At 60.4% G+C, this 16043-nt stretch overlaps 1 protein-coding gene across 4 annotated transcripts in view; it reads left to right on the top strand.

Moving 5' to 3' along the window:
* The window catches only part of ARHGAP22 (Rho GTPase activating protein 22), a 160959-nt gene extending 147133 nt beyond the window's left edge, over positions 1–13826 (top strand). For all 4 annotated transcript variants that reach the window (XM_087431820.1, XM_087431819.1, XM_087431822.1 and 1 more), the window contains 5 exons: positions 4401–4533; positions 5565–5638; positions 6246–6367; positions 8275–9169; positions 13264–13826. In XM_087431820.1, the coding sequence (XP_087287946.1) occupies positions 4401–4533; positions 5565–5638; positions 6246–6367; positions 8275–9169; positions 13264–13492 (1453 nt within the window). In that variant the 3' untranslated portion in view covers positions 13493–13826. The remainder of the gene's footprint in view (positions 1–4400; positions 4534–5564; positions 5639–6245; positions 6368–8274; positions 9170–13263) is intronic.
* The last annotated feature ends 2217 nt before the right edge of the window (positions 13827–16043 follow it).

The raw sequence follows: 16043 nt of genomic DNA, 5'->3' as shown, positions 1-16043 counted from the left end.
CAGCCTCTCCTTTCTCTACTTGTCTTTCACCAAGAAGGTGCTGAGGAGCCCGAGTATGGAGTGCTGGTGGAAAATCAAAAGGAGGTGATCAGTAACCAGTGGGACCCTCAGATCCAGAACCCAGGGGAGGATTCGGGGGGCAGGTGTGCGGTTGGGTGTCGTCTGTTTGACAGGGCGACAATAGGGTGTGGGGCATGTGAGCGCACCTGGGAGAGCATGAGGAAAAAGGGGGGCAAGACTGAGAAGCCCCCTTGAAGGATACACCCAGAGGGGATCCCAGGCAGAGCTGTAGAGGTGGCCAGAGAGGGAGCCGGGAGACAGGAGAGCACGTCCGGGACACCGGGGAGGCCGGAGTCAGCTCTGTGAGATGCGGCATCTGATGGGCTCTGGGGCCGTCAGCTGCCTCTCCCGGGGATGTTCAACAGGCGGCCAGGAGGGGAAGGAGCCAGGCCAAGGACTCCAGGAGCCGCAGCGTGGGAGAGAGGCTGTGCCGCGGTGGAGACCAGGCAGAGAGAGGCACGGGTGCCCCGGCCACTCCAGGGAGCTGGGTTTGGTCCTGAGGCCTGGGAGCCTGGCAGAGTTTGAGTAGGGAGGTGGGAAATCTGATCTGTGTTTGCAGAAATCCCCCAGGGGGCAACAGGCAGTGCATCTGGATGCTGGAGAACTTCTAAAAAGTCCAGGTTCCCAGGCCTTTCCCTGCATCTTGTGGAATCAGACTCCAGGGGTGAGGAGCGGGAATCTGCGTGTTGAAAAGCCCCCAGTGAGTCTGCTTAGCGACCAGGTGTGGGAGTCAGTGGCCTAGGGGCAGCCCCTCCTCCCTGGGTGGGGGCAGGTCCAGGCTCCCTCTGCCCTCCCCAGTGTCCCTCCGCTTGCTTCCCCCTGCTCTCCCTCCCCACCCCCTCCCCCCACCCGCACACTGGCCCTAAGCCCCTGCCCCCGTCTGGAGCACCCTCACTAGACCCTGCCCTCAGTGTGTTTACAGGTGTTTTCTTAAATGGTCACATGTCCATTTTCTGGATTAGGACCCGAGGCTGGGAGACCCCCTGTAACTCAGCCAAGATGCCCAGAGGTGGGCTTTGCCCAGCTGGAATCCTGGCCTGTTTCCTAGAGCCCCTTCCCTTCTACCTACACCCCCTCCAGAAAAGTCCCTCCCTCAGCCTGCTGCCCGCTCGGGAACCAGCCGTCCTATTTCTCCCTCCTGTCATTGTATAGCCTCGCACACAGGGGCCTCCCCCTCTACCACACTCACCCTTGCTGGCCTCCTGGCCTCAGGCCCAGGGGTCTAGGCTCCTTCCCAGGGCCCTGCTCAGCAGTGCTCCCCACACTGCCCTGGGCTCTGGGTGTTCTCCCCTCTGGAAACTCCTCCCTGGGGCATGTGACACCATCTCTCCCACTTTCCCCCAACTCCATGGTGGTCCTCTGGCTCTGCAGCAGTGTCCACCCCCTGACATGGGGGTCCCAGGGCTCCTTCCCTCACCCGCCTGCCGACAGAGGCATTTCAGGGTAGAGCTCACTCACTCCCAAGACCGCACTCTGCACCACGACGAAGTCTGGCCCCAGGTCCTGGGTCCCCTCCTCCATAAAGAGCCCCATTGGGCGTGGAAGCCTGTCACTAGAGCTGTCCCATATGTGTCCTTCCCACAACCCTGGCCCCTGGGCTGGAGCAGCCCTCCCAGCCCTGTCCACGTGGTAGCCGAGCATCCAGGAGGGTCTCCTCTGGGCCAGACCCTGGCAACTCTGGGGACTCTCGCCACAGCCCTGTCTTCCTTCCCCCAGCACCCCTCCATTGACTGAGAGCACTCGGTAGGCATGGGGGTGCGGCTGTGAACAGGACAGACAAGGTCCTGCCTGGGGCGGATGACAAACAGGTCACCACACTTAGGGAAGCAGTGCTGGCTCCCGCTCCAGCCTATAGCCCAGAGTGGGCGTGCTCCTGGCTCCCAGAAAAGGCCAAGGAGGCAGGCGGCCTGGGAGGTGGGCCTGGTGCTGGGAAGCCTTCAGAGGGTCTGGGGTGGGAAATGTGGGCCAGCTGCTGCGTGGAACATGGACTGCAGGGCAGTGAGGTGTGTAGGGGACAGGCAGGATATACGGCCGTGTTCTGGACTGGACAACGCTGGTGTTGGCATGGGCGAGAGGGGGAAGGAAGAGATGCCAAGGAATGGAAACGTATCAGATCCACCCTGCAGATGGAGAAACTGAGGCTCCGGGGTCATCAGGGCACGGCTGGGTCACCCTGACAGTGAGGGCAGAAGCTGATTTGAAGCCCAGGGTGATCACCTTGTCTCCGGCTGTTGCCCTCCCTTTGTGCACCCGGCCCCCTCCGCCTCTCTCTGTGAGCCTGGTCCTGGGGGAGGGAGAGGGGCGGCTGGAGGCGCTCACAGGCTGGCGGGTACCCGTGGTGCTGTGGGGTGCGAAATGCTCTCCTTGGCTGCTGGGGGCGTGGCGCTGGATTCAGGGCAGGTGTTGTGTGTGGGAGGGGAGGGGTGAGGGGAATTCAGGAACAAGTACCAAGAAAAAACCTAGAGCAAGCTGTTAAAGGAGAAGGCTCTGCAGTGAGCGGGGAAGGTGGGAGAGGGTGAGAAAGTGCGTTTCCAGGGAGGGGGGAAGGAAGTGAGGCTCCATGGACCAGAGTGGGCAGGGGAGCTGGGCACGGCGGAGCAGCAGGGACCTGTGGGGCAGGGGGCTGTGAACTGCGGCTGCCCCACGAGGCGGGGGCTGGGCCTCCCAGGCCCAGGAGCGCTGCATCCTGTGGGCAATGAGGAGGTGCCAGGCTGGGGCCTCAGGCAGGGATGCAGCTGATGGGGTCTGCAGAGTGGAAGGGCCTCTCTGCGTCCACTTGCGAGGACAGAAATGCTTCCACCTCCCCCGCTGGGGGAAACATCATGGCTGGCCCTTGTCCGCACTTCTTTGCTTTCGCTGCCCAAGTCCTTCCAAAGAGCAAGGTTGCTGGTCCTCCTTGCTTCCCGTCCCCCCTGCCATCCTCCTGGGGCTCTGGTTTGTGCAGAGGCCACCACTGAACCCACGGGGCTCCAGTCGGGAGAGGCCATTGAGCTCAAGCCCACTGGGGCTTTAAACCCCTAGGCAGTGGAGGGCGTGGGCAGAGGGGTGGCCCCGGAGAAGGCAGTGGAGGGCGTGGGCAGCAGCCTGCCTGGCTGGAGAGGGAGGTGGGGGCAGTGACAGGGGCTGCTCTGTTGGCAGGCCAAGAGCCACCAGGCCCAAGGCAGGGAGGGGCTGCGATTATGTGGGTTTGAGGTGCCTCTGGGCATACGGAACCCCAGAATCTCAAATGCCAGGGCCAGAAGGGACCCCAGGGCTTATCTCAGTGATACCAGCCTTGGACAGCCAGGGCCGGGTGGCACCTTAATGGCACAGCCACATTCTCCTGGCCCCAGGCCTTCTTTCCTGAGAGCCTCCCATGATGGAAATGCAGGTCCAGGTTTAAATCCGTGGCCCTAGAAAAGCAGAGGAAACACCGGGGCTCAGGCCTGGCCTGGAAGGCGAGCTTGGAGGAGGCGCCAGGACTGCAGTCCGGGACCTGAACCCAGAGCCTGCACAGGCCTGGGGCCTCTGCCCTCCCCTGCAGCCTGGGCAGCTCCGAGCTGGGAGCAGGAGACTGAGGACTGGGAGTGGACCCACGGGGTCCACGGGGTGCTGGGGCACTGGAAATGGGGTGATAAGCATGGAAGCTCAGGTGTCAGTAGTGTGACTAGGAGCCCAGAGGCCAGGGTAAGGGCGTAACCTCTGACCTGCCTTGCCCCGGGGGGGTGTGGCAAGTTCAGGCTGCACCGCTGGCTCCCCCACTGTGCCCCAGGGGTGGGAGTAGCTCCCACATCACCCTGCAGAAGACCCTGGGGCGGCCACTAGGCCCGCAGAAGGGGACCTTGCACTCCCACCGGTTCCCTGGCCGCTGTCACAGGCACCTCGCTGTGTGAGCCGGATGGGTCATGTGTGCTTCCTCCCCCAGAGTAGCCTCTCTGGGGGAGCTGTCGCGCCCGGCAGGGCCCGGTGGCTGCTGCAGCAGTGGCGTGAACATTAGCCCCATGAGTCCCACACTGTTTGTGAGGGAGACACTGCCGTCCCGGGGCCTGACCCAGACATGAGGCGCAGCGGTTCTGAGCAGGCGCCGGGCTGATGGGCCGCCCCTGAGCTGGCACTCTGGTGCAGCCCACTCCAGCGCCCTGCGCACTGCTCCTGGAAGCAACCTGGGCCTGTCCTTGCCCAGGGGCAGTGGGTGCAGATGCAGCCCTCCTCTCTGCCTGCCCTTGCACGTGCGGGGTGCACACACACGCACACGTGGCAAGGGTGAGAGCAGAGGCTGCCACTGGGGCGGGCGGGGCGATGTGCTGGTCACTCCTGCAGTTCCCTGGCGCCAGGCCTCACGGGTGTCTCCCCGCCGGCAGCACAACGGACGTGCACACGGTGGCCTCCCTGCTGAAGCTCTACCTGCGGGAGCTGCCTGAGCCCGTGGTCCCCTTCGCCAGGTACGAGGACTTCCTCAGCTGCGCCCAGCTGCTCACCAAGGACGAGGGGGAGGTTAGTGGATCTGGGAACCCAGCCTGGGAGGAGGGCCTGTTAGGTGGTTGCAGGGGATGTGTGTGGAGTCAGGGCACAAACTCTGATATTTCATGACTTTTCATGGCACGTAGGTCCTGGCCTGCAGCCTACTCTGTATGTGTGTTGTGGGGGCAGGGGGCCTGGAGCATCCTGCTTATGTTGGGGAGGAGCTAGAGCATTCTGCTCTGTGTGTGGCGGGGTGAGTCCTGGAGCATCCTCCTCTGCTATGCTGACCGGCCTTCTGCTCTGGGAGGTTGGGGGCATCTTGCTGTGTATGAGGGCCTGGAGCATCCCCTCTCTGTGGAGGGCCCTCCTGTGTGCAGGTCTCCGTCTCAGGGCCGGCAGGGACCTCCTAAAGCAGGCCCTGTCCAGTCACTGCCCAAGTGCAGGGTGCCCAGTCCCGGGCCACCACACAGTAGGTCCTCCTCCTCCTCCTGCTCCCACACCCACCTCAGGCTACCCAGGCCGCTATGGGGTTCAGAAACAACCAGACCTTTCACCTATTTATATCCTGCCTCCTCCCAAAAGAATTTGAGACCATTCCCAGGACAGAGGGCCCCTGCCTCCTCACCCCGCAGGTGCCTGCCTGCAGCCCTGGGCTGGCTCCCAGCTGCGGAAGGACTGTTTGCCCTCCCTGTGGCTGTGTGGGAGATGAGGGTCTTTATCTGGCAAATATTTGTGTCTCGATAAGTGAGCTGAGCGCTGGCCCTGACATTCCTCTGTGGCCCTGCAGAGGCACATCCCTCACACCAGCTCCCCAAAAGTGAATCTGCTTCCCCCGAAGGCTGCCAGCCTGGCCTGGCCACTCCTTGGAGGGAGATGGATGTGATGGTACCCTCTGGTCACCTGGGGCCGGGCCATCTGGGTCATGGCTGGAGGTCTGGCCTCTGGTTCCTTTTACCTACCCAGCCCACCTCCCTCCTCCTCTCTCCTACCCCTCCCTCAGTAAGGAAAGGGCCCCCACCTCTTTACTGGTCTTTGAAATGTTGTTTTTCTCTTTCAATCCCAAGGGGACTCTCGAGTTGGCTAAACAAGTGAGCAGCCTTCCCCTGGCCAATTACAACCTGCTCAGATATATCTGCAAGTAAGTGGCTGGGGGCGTGCTGGGTCAGTCTCCCACCCCGTACTCCCCCCGAGTGCCAGTTGAGCCAGTGGGGACTGTAAGAGAACACAGTCCCTGTGCTCACACAGCCCCTGTGCTCACACAGCTTCCTGTCCCCGTGGGAGCAGGCAATGTTAAAGAGTCCTGTGTGGATCATTCCTGAAGGAAAGGGACACACCTTCTGTCCCTTCTGCCTCCTCTGGGTGCCTCTCACCGTCCCATTCCCCAGGGCTCTGCCTCCCGATCACGACCGAAGCCCGGGCACTGGGAAAGGGCATGTAGGGCAGCCTCACCCAGCCCTGTGCCTGGGGGGTCTGGGCCTTCCCCGGCATCTGTCCCCACTGCGCACAGGAGGCATGTGTCCTTCTTCCACACTGATGACGGGCCTGTGTCCACTGGCCTCTGCTCCTGCTGGCCCTCTTGGACCCCAGGGGGAAGCTCCGCCCTCTTCTGAGCCTGGCAGGGGCAGCCAGCTGTGCCCGGCAGCCGTGGAATCATGGGGGCATGGCTGGGCAGGGGGCCAGGAGCTCCCAGCAGATCTGGCATCAGGATTTCCTTCTCCTGCCACTGCCTCTTTGTTACGTTGCAGGTTTCTGGATGAAGTTCAGTCCCACTCAAATGTCAACAAGATGAGCGTCCAGAACCTGGCAACTGTTTTTGGACCTAATATACTCCGGCCACAGAGAGAAGACCCAGTGACGATCATGGAAGGTAACGGTGGAGGCTCCGCGGCGGGGCTGGGTGCTGCTGGGGTCTGGGCTCACGGTGGTCTTGGGCAGGTCCTCAGAACCATCATGCCAGGCTGGCTGGATGGGTGGTTCCATCCCTGGGGACACGGCAGAAGCCTCTCTAAATCCTCCCCAACCATGGAGTCCAGCTATAAAGGGAAAAGGACCTTTGCCCCGTGGATGGTAACAGGACATCACTGGGTGCAGTTAGAATGACGGGAGAGGCCGGAGGGATGGAAGGCCAGCGTCCTGGCCCTGAATACACACAGATGTTTTTGCTTTACTCAAGTAATTTTCTATTGAGTAGCTGTCACAGGCTTCTGGATGCCAGAGCTTTGCAAACCATAGGGAATTTTTGTACTATAGTAAATAATAATAATAAAATGATAAAAATAGCAGCTGCTTTCAATATACCAGGGCCTCTACTAAGTGCTTACTTGTATCCTCTCATTGTACTCTTCACAAGTCACCCTTGCTGTGGTTACTGCCCCCATTTTACAGATGAGGAAACAGGCCAGGAGAGGCGAGGTAACTTTCCGTCAGCCAGACTTACCGAAAGGCACAGGTGCAGGCTGGCATGGAAACGAGAGCCCACGCTCGGGGCCCCATGGAAGACTGCCCCGGAGGGGTCAGTGTGAGTCCTGCTGCTCACAGACGGGAGCCCACAGCCTGTGCTGGCTGAGGAGGGCGGAGGCTGAGCAGGACTCACACGGTCACAAAGCCAGCTGGAGCCGCTGCCCTGGTACTGGGAGAGCTGAGGGCAGAGTTGCCATTCCTTGCTGAGTGTGACCTGGGGGAGGTGTGGGGAGTCTGAGGGTGGGCTGTGGAGCTGTTCTCTTCCCCCTGAGCCGAGAGGGTGGCCCTTGGGGCTGGCTCTCTTGCTCGGGTCCCCTCTTTGGGCTGCCTGGCTGGGTCTCCCGCCCAGGGCCCCAGGCTCCCGCCTGCCAGGTTCCATGAACGCCTGGAGGGAACGCTCGCCCCTCTACTTCGCGAGTTCCTGCTTCCCCCAGTTTTCTGGTCTAAGGATTCCTCACTTTATTCTTCCCAGGGTTCTTAGTTACCTCTAGCAGGAGGGCCCGACCAAGCACTCCACCTTCCTTATCACCTGGGAGCCTCCCCAGTCTGCTCTGTGTTTGGTTGAGGGTGACAGCAGGGAACGAGGGGATACCATGGTCCCTCCGCACCGCCCCCCTCTGCCACCGCCTCCCGCCCCCAGCCTCAGGAACCGAGTCCCCCACAGACGCCACAGGCTGCACCTCAGGGGCTGTGGCTGGAGAAGGGGGATTGTGTGTGTGTGTGTGTGTGTGTGTGTGTGTGTGTGTGTGGAGTTGTGCATGTTGGGGGTGCTGTGTGCATTTGTGTGGGTGTGCGTGTACCTGCGTGCACCTGTAAGACATCTCTATTCCCTGTCCCAGAGCCGTGTGCCACCCAGAGTGTGACAGTGGGACACACCATCATCGGCAGCACAGGGGAGTGACATGGGGCAGCGAGAGGACTCTGATGTCCAGGTCCTGGTTTCCAGCCCCAGCCTGCCACTCGCTCACCCCACAGCCTTAACCATCGTGCCGGCTCTCTCCCCACGCAGCTGGATGGAGTGGGCTCCGAGGAACAGTGCCTCCTCTGGGCTCCAGGCCCCACGTCTGCCCGAGGAGGGGGATTCTTGGGCAGGATCCTTCTGTCCGTGCCTAGATTTGGAGGGTGTGGTGGCCGTCCTTCGGGGCAGCTGATGGCAAGCTCTTGTTGCATCCTCTCTTGAGGGGCAGCCTGGTTCTCGGCTGCAGGCAGGGCCAGGCACCCTAGGTCCAAGCTGCAGCACCCGCCGACTGGTCTGGAGAGCCCAGACTGGGAGACATTGACAGCCAGGCCTTTCTCCTTCCATCTTCTTGGCAGGCACTTCCCTGGTCCAGCACCTGATGACCGTCCTGATCCGCAAACACAGCCAGCTCTTCACTGCGAGGGCCACAGAAGGGCCAGCCACCCCACGTGGGGGCCCACCGTGCATGGTGGGATGGGGCTCCGAGGAGGTCACGAAGGACAGCCAGGCAGAGCCCAGCCGCCCCAGTGCCCCTGGCCTGCCCTCACATAGGACTTCATCTCTGGACGGGGCCACCGTGGCGGCGCTTTCTAGAACCTCTCCCAAGGGCCTGGGTAGCCCTGCTGCCACCAGCCCTGGAAAGAGGGTGCAGACTCTCCCCCACTGGAAGTCTTCCTTCTGGCAGCCGGGGTCCCGGTCAGGGAGCCCGAAGGTGGGCAGCTCGTCCCTGGAGGTGCCTGTCACCTCCTCCAGCGGGAACTGGCTCGTGAATGGGCTGTCCTCCCTGCGCGGCCACCGCCAGGCCTCATCGGGAGACCGGCTCAAGGACTCAGGCTCCGCGCAGAGACTCTCCACTTACGACAACGTGCCCCCGCCCAGCCTCTGTCCCAGCACTCCCAGCGTGGCCAGCACAGCATGGTCTGGGGCCTCCTCCTGTGAGGCCTCCGCCAGGGGCTCGCTCAGCAGCTGCACAGCCTGCCGGGCCAGCGACTCATCCGCCTGTAGCTCCCTGCACACTGAGGGGGCCCTCGAGCCCTCCCCCCTCCCCAGCAGCAGCGAGGACCACAGATGCCCGGACCTGGGCCACGGCCTGGACGAGGTGGGCACCTGCATCAGCAGCAGCGAGCCCAGCGACCCAGGCAGCCCCACCCAGGACCGTGCCCGCCGCTCCGAGGCTCTCCAGGGCCTGGTCACGGAGCTGCGGGCGGAGCTGTGCCGGCAGAGGACTGACTACGAGACGAGTGTGAAAAGGTAAAGGGCTGCAGCCGCGGGGCCAGTGCGAGGCAGGCCCTGCTCCTGCCGGGCAGAGCCCTAGTGGCCAGTTGCTCACTGGGCACTGCCCCGATAGTCAGCCTCTGGCCTCATGGCCTCTGGCTCTGAAAGAAAGCCTCCTGGAGGCAGAGCTCAGAGCAGCAGCCCCTAGAAGCTGCCTTTCTGCAAGAATGCCTCCAGGACAGGGTTGGGAATGGAGGGGTGGGGTCCTGTGTCTGGGAAAGCTTAGGAGTTGTGCGGCCTGGCATGCAGTCGGAGCTCCATAAATGCCTGCTGAACAGGTGAGTGAGCCAGAATCTCAGCCTGAGCTGCTCAGAGTGCCTTTGATAGAGGGGCTCAGAGGGGGCGTCCCTGTGTGGCCCTCAGTCAGGGAGGGGACAGACCCCCTAAGATGTGTGCATGGGCTTGAGGAAGTGCCCACGTGCAGTGAAGGCCCCAGGCCAGCCTGGCTGGCTGACCGTGGTCGGGCCTGCCATGGAAGGAGGACTCTTTCCAGCATCAGATTTTGCTTGCCCCTGAGAGGAAGGTGGCCCACCCTGCCCTAGTCACAGGAGGAGGTCGTGTGCATATTCTGAGCCTTGCGGGCTTGCTCATAGATGAGCCCTAGTTCAGTCCTCCCAGCCTCCCTGTGAGGACGGTGTTTTCCAGCTCTGGGAGCCTGAGTTCTCCGATTAAGTCCCCAGGAGAGCCTGCACTGGACAGTGCACAGTGCTCCCGTCAGCATCTCAGGCCCCCTAGCCCTCTCTCCCCAGGCCCTGGGCCAGCTGTCTGACCTGCGAACCCAGGCCCCATCCACTGGCAGAGGCTGGCGGCAGGTTCTGAGGGCCTCCTCTTCCCATCAGAGACAGTGCAGGTGGAGGGGACTCCTCCTCCTAATTCTGAGCCTGGGATTTCCACAGGGAGCTGGATTGGCAGCGTTTGGCCCTTCTGTTCTGCTGGCAGCCATCTCCTGGGCACCCGAGTGTGTCAGGTGTGTGCAGGTGCTGTGTCCTCAGTGGGGAGAGGACAGAGAAGGGCTTTGGGGGCAGAGGCCCTGCCGTGAGGGAAGTCAGGGAGGGTCACAGCAGGCGGTGACTGAGCCGGGCCTTGACCAATAGGATCGAGCTGAGGGAGGAGGAGAAAGGACATGGCAGGAGTAGAACCCCAGGGTATAGAACTGTGAGGAAACCCCACAGATGTGAGCATGGGTTGGACTTTACCAGGCAAAGGTAAACAGAGGAGGCACCCCACAGAGACACGGAGGAAGATGATTACTGCTGAAGAGGAGCTCGCAGACTATAGAATATACGGGAAGGATTACCCCTGGAGAGGAGGTCAGAATCAACTTCTCACCTCCTTGGCTGTTTGTGGAGCCAACTTGAGCTTCTAGTTCTCTCACCTTCTCAGACACTTGGTTTCTCAGGGGAAAATGCAGTATTGTTCTGTGGTGAGCTCTGGGTCGGACTGCCCTACTGTGTGTTGGCTGAGTGTCCCAGGCAGGCTCTCTGGCCCCAGTGTGTGTTGGCTGAGTGTTGGTCTGGGCCTGGGTGACCTCACCCCTTTGTCATGAGGATGAGGTGACAGGGTGGACGGGAGTGCTCAGCACGGAGCCTGCGCACCCTGAGTGCTGGGGAAGCCTTCACTGCTCGCACTGCCTCCTGCTGGGTGGGTTGGAGGGAAGATAAGGCTCCCGGAGGCAAAGGGCAGCGGCGGCGGCCCTGTGGTGCCCCTACTAGCAGAGCAGAGCCGTCCAGGCTGTGGTCCTGGTTGGAGGGGTGGTCAAGAGTGAGGAAGGTCTCTGAGCACAGGACGGAACGGCCCCGTCGAGCAGCCTTTGGGGACTATGTCTGCACATGTGGACTCGGCACTGGGTCTGGCCTGGGGGGTGCAGGGGAGACGGGCTTTGCGCCCTGCTTCCTAGATGCTCACCCCTCCCCTGCACCCTGATGCCTGTATTCCCGAAAGAGAATACGCTGAGTGTCTGCGACGTGCCACGCACTGTGCTGGGTGCTGGGGACACAGCGATGACCAAAACTGATCAAAATCTCTGCCCTCATTCGTATTTGGTGAGGGTGGGAGGGGACAGAGAGATGATAAACGAGAGATATTTGAAAATATATGGTATGTTAGAAGGGAAGATAGAGGAGGAGAACAATAACAGAGGTGGGAAGGGGAGCAAGGGGGCAGAGGGGTGGAAGGCACTGCCGGGAGGAAGGGAGAGCTCCGAGTGGGAGTCTGTGTTGCAGGCAGAGGGAAGAGCCAGGTGCAGAAGCCAAAAGCCCCGGGGCCAGAGAGGCAGGAGTGGGGTTGGGGGCGGGGCAGAGGGTGAGAAGGGGGCGGGGCAGGGCCTTTGAGCGGAGTGTTGCTCTGGACTTTGCTCGCAGTGAGATGAGAAGTGGCTGCAGGGCCTTGAGTACTCTGACCACTGTGATCGGCGCACCCGGCTGCTGCGCTGTGGAGAGCGCGAGCAGTTAGGCCACAGGGGTCCGGGCCAGACTTGCAAGTGGCCTGGACCTAAGGGGCAGCAGTCGAGGTGGGGAGAAGCAGCCAGATTCTGAACATATTTGGGAGAGTTTTGCTAGTTGATCAGACATGAGAGTGAGAAAAAGGACTGACTTAGGGACAACATGTTTGTTCTGGCTGAGCAGCTGGAGAAAGGTGTTCCCTGCGGGGGAGACTGGGGTCACAGGAGGAGTGCTTTGGGGAGGGAGGGTCAGGAGCTCAGCTGGAAAGTTGCTGCGTGGAGTCGAGGGAGATGCAGGTTGAAGGGTCGTCAGCATGTAGATGGTGCTTTGAGTCTGAACGCTGGACAGGGTCGCTCAAGGAGTAGCAGAGAGAGGAAGAGGGGAGGCCCAGGCCTGAGCTCAAGAGCACCAGGGGGCAAGGAGAAACCAGCAAAGAGGGGCCCAGGACTGGAGGAGAGGCAGTGAGGGGGTTCGTGGGGGCCCCGCTGCCACTCACCTTAGGGGGGTCTTCTTGCCCCGGCCAATGTGCCCTGTGCTCCCCAGAGGGAGGGCTGGGGTGGAGGGGGTTCTCTCACTTCTCCGTGCTGTGTGCTCAGCGGTTGAGGGTGGAGGTCGGCCTGGTCTTGGAGGGGGCGGGGAACTGAATTCGCTCCACACGCACCGTGTACCGGGCGTTGTGCTGAGCACACATGGTCTTCTTTGCCCGTTATAGCTATCGTGCTGGGGGGAAGGTTGTCCCCTGCAGTTTTCAGAAGAGGACCCCAGGGATCAGTGCAGTTGTGTCCTGCCCACAGTCACTGTCTCATGAGTAACCAGGCTGGGGCTCAAACTCCAGTGAGTGGGTTCCCAGGGGCCGGGCTTAGCGCGTCCCTCAGGCCGTACAGGAGTTGGTCGTCTGGTCAGAAAGACCCATGTGCCGACCTTTGTGCAGCGCGGGTCAGCCTCCACAGAAGCACGTGGTGTGGCTCTGTGGTAGGAACAGTAATGTGGCCTGCTGGGGACGATCAAGAGAAGCTTCACTGAGGGTGAGACATTTGAGCTGGGGTGTGAAGGACGAGGAGGAATGGAAGTGACAACCCAAACGGGGTTTCCTGCCAGTCACTGTTTCTGGCTGGAGCATGGGGAGGCCTGGGGGTTAGGGGGCCGCAGGAGGGAGGCCAGAGCTCAAGGGGCCTAGTAGACGAGCAAAGGCGAGGGAACAGTTTCCTGCTCCCCTCTCTGTGCAGGAACCGCTCCTGCTCTCTGCCAGCCAGCAGTCCATCCCTCAGCGGACGGTTGGCTGGGCCGAAGGGTGAGTGGTCTCTGTGTTTTAGTGAGGACTCAGGGAGGCCCCAGCCTCGAGGGCTCAAGGGTCAGATCCTCACAGCGGCATTTCTGGATCCCCGGTGAGGGGAGGTCCTCCGGGGCTGAGGCCCATGGGCTCCCGGGTGAAGTCCTAGGGTCTTGTGTGGAGCAGATGAGGTTGGGGGCCTCGCTCAGAGCCAGGTCTGAGCCCCCCAGAGCTGGGCCCGACCAGCCCCTCTCCCCCATCGTGAGTGCACGCAGACACGAGCCTGCCCCAGATGGAGCTCACAGGGCACACCCAGTGAGCCAGAGTCTAAAACAGTGTTTTTCTTCTTGATTTTTAAGACTCGAAGAAGGTAGTGCTGACCTGAGGAAACGAATGTCACGGCTAGAAGAAGAACTAGACCAGGAAAAGAAAAAGTACACCATGCTGGAAATCAAGCTGAGGAACTCGGAGCGGGCGCGGGAAGACGCGGAGAAGAGGAACCAGCTGCTGCAGAAGGAAATGGAGGAGTTCTTCTCCACCCTGGGAAGCCTGACAGTTGGGGCAAAAGGCGCCAGAGCCCCCAAGTAGAGGGGTAGGAATAGCTCCCTTCTGCCGTGTTGCTCGCCCGCTCCCAGCAGACACGGCCGCCGGCCTCGTGAGGAGCCCAGAGCCCCTGCAGCCTGGACCTGGGCCTCGGTGGTGCCGGGAGCCCCAGAGCCAGCTGGAGAGAGAAGTCCTGACACCTGGGGTCCTGCTGGGAGCCTGAGCCCCACACCGGATCTGGATGTCCCTCTGACTGTGCAGGCCCTGGCGGGTGTCAGAGGGGACAGTCCCATGGCCACCAAAACAGACGGCACCCAGGATCCGAGTAGCCCAGCAGGAGCGTTTTGCATTCTTCATTAAATTTGCTCTGAAAGCATGATGCCTGGGTGCCTGCCTCCTCCTTTATGGTCATGCAAAATGGGGGTCACCAAGTGACCCCTACTGTTTCTGTCAGGGCTGGGAGTCCCCAAGGTGTCCCATGGGTGAAATGGCAGGGGGCCTTCAGAAGCGGGGTATGAAGCTCCCTGAGGAACACCCGGCATTGTCACGGTCACTGGAGATGGATATCGCAAATCTGTGTGCTTGCTGCGCCATCAGCCCTGTGCTCCAGGCAGGACGATTTTCCTCTCTCCTTCCTCCTCCTCTGGGCCCCCGGGGCCTCTGCAGCTGATGTCTGTCCTGGACTTCCGCTCGGGCCTCCCACCATAACCTGCTTGCTTGGCTTGGCCCCAGCTCTGCCCCAGGGCTGGGGCCTGTGAGTCAGCGCCCAGCAGGGGTGCTGCACTGAATGCTGCTGCACTGCGTGTCTGAAGAGGTGATAGGGAGTGCCCATTCTCTGTCCTCCAGGTGCACTCCTCAGGCTGCGCCCTGTCCCTTCCAGACTCCCCTCGAGCTGCTGTTCATCCCCCTCCCTTCCAGGCCCATTCCCCTTCCTCCTCCAATTCATCCTCAAACTTAAAGACTCCGTTAAGGGCAACTCCCTCGAGAAAGCCTTTACCTGGCCGCCACCACACACAGCCCAGGGCCGGGTGAGAGCTCCTCGGGATGGGCCTTAGGGGGCACCAAAGAAGCCGCGTCTGAGCCGAGGGTCCTGGCCTTTGGGGCACAGGCAGTGCCCGCACCAGTGTCCCTTCGCTTGCTCCTGCTCAGTGTCCTTCTACCCTGAGCAGCAACCTGCAATAGGTTTTTGGAGAGTGGGGGTCATCAAAGTGCCCCGGTTTCTGACCACTCTCTCTGGAGAAGTCACCCAGGCCCAACCACCCATCTGCCCAGAGTCAGAGATAAACTATTGTGCCAGTGCTGTGAGTGCCAGGGTCTCGGTACGCCCAGGAAGTGCTGGCCACACACCATGAGGCACAAGCCCACAGGCCCAAGCTGGCTGCGTCACTCCCGCAGTGGGAAGGCAGGCTGACCACTGGCTGTCCTCTGGGATGCTGACGGCCTCAACAATCAGGAGGCCGGGTACCTGCCGAGGGCCCTCAGCAGCATCAGCAATCAAAAGTTGTGTTGGGGAGCCTGAGGAGGGGGGGTCAGTGGAGAGCAACCCCTGCATCTGCTCTCAGGACCCCTGCCATCACAGCAGGCAGTCTGGGCGACCAGCTTTCCCAGAAGGTGCCCTCCTCTCTATTGCCCTCCTCTCTATTCAAGGAGAAAGAGAAAAGAATATAAGTGACCGAATCCTCACAACCACCGGGTAGGATAGGAATTGGCCCCACACTCCCCACTTAGAGGAGAAACAGGCTCGGAGAAGATAGGTGGACACACCAGGGTATTCTTATGGTCCTGAGCTCCCTCCCCACAGTCCTGGAATTCTGCCGACGTTGACCTGGAGAGAAAATGCCACCAGGCTATCAAAGGAGCAGCAAAGACCAAAGGGGTTTCACGTGATGGAGTCTGTCCTCTCTCAGCCGGTAATATTGGTGAAGGCTCAGCTTCCCGCGAAGTCTTTGGCCAAAACCAGATCCTGAGCCTCATCTGCCACCCGCTGGCAAAACTAAGATCTGCAAGTGCGATTTTTCCCTGAAAATTACTTGGCAATATTCAGTGCGAGTTCTGTCCTCCAATTTCCATGTAAGCAGCACTGTCCATTCTGTCTGTAAAACATCCTGACTGCTGCCTGTGGAGCAGCCGAGCACCGAGGCCAGCACCCCGTCCCCATGCATTTCGGGTCTCCCCAGTTGAGTCACATTCACGGAACCTGTAACCAAACCTGAGGATTCAAGTTGTACCTTTTATTATAATGACATCATTTAATATTAAGTTAAACCAATGAATTATGAATATGAAAAGATAGGGAATGAATTTTTCAAAAACGTAACTGAATGCTTTAGAAAGACTCAGTAAAGGCAAGTTGCTAAAAAAATTTGTCAAATTATGGATGAATCAACCATGCAATAATGGAAAATGGGTAAAAATCTAGGATTCTGCTCTCAGATTACTCCAGAAGTGTTTTAAAATTGGTATTTGACTTTAAAAAAAAAACTGGAAATTGTAAGTCTCTCAGTGAAAAACAAAAAAAGGAGTTGACTTATTTTAAAAGACTGACAAATGTCCATTTTTTGAGAGGTTAGACTACAATTTTAAGAATATTTGTGTG

The sequence above is a fragment of the Ceratotherium simum genome, chromosome 6, assembly GCF_057802395.1.
Source record: "Ceratotherium simum simum isolate JZ-2026a chromosome 6, ASM5780239v1, whole genome shotgun sequence".
Taxonomy (NCBI): Eukaryota; Metazoa; Chordata; class Mammalia; order Perissodactyla; family Rhinocerotidae; genus Ceratotherium; species Ceratotherium simum.
The sequence above is the reverse complement of the archived record's forward strand: the minus strand, read 5'-3'. Positions and strand labels throughout refer to the sequence as shown.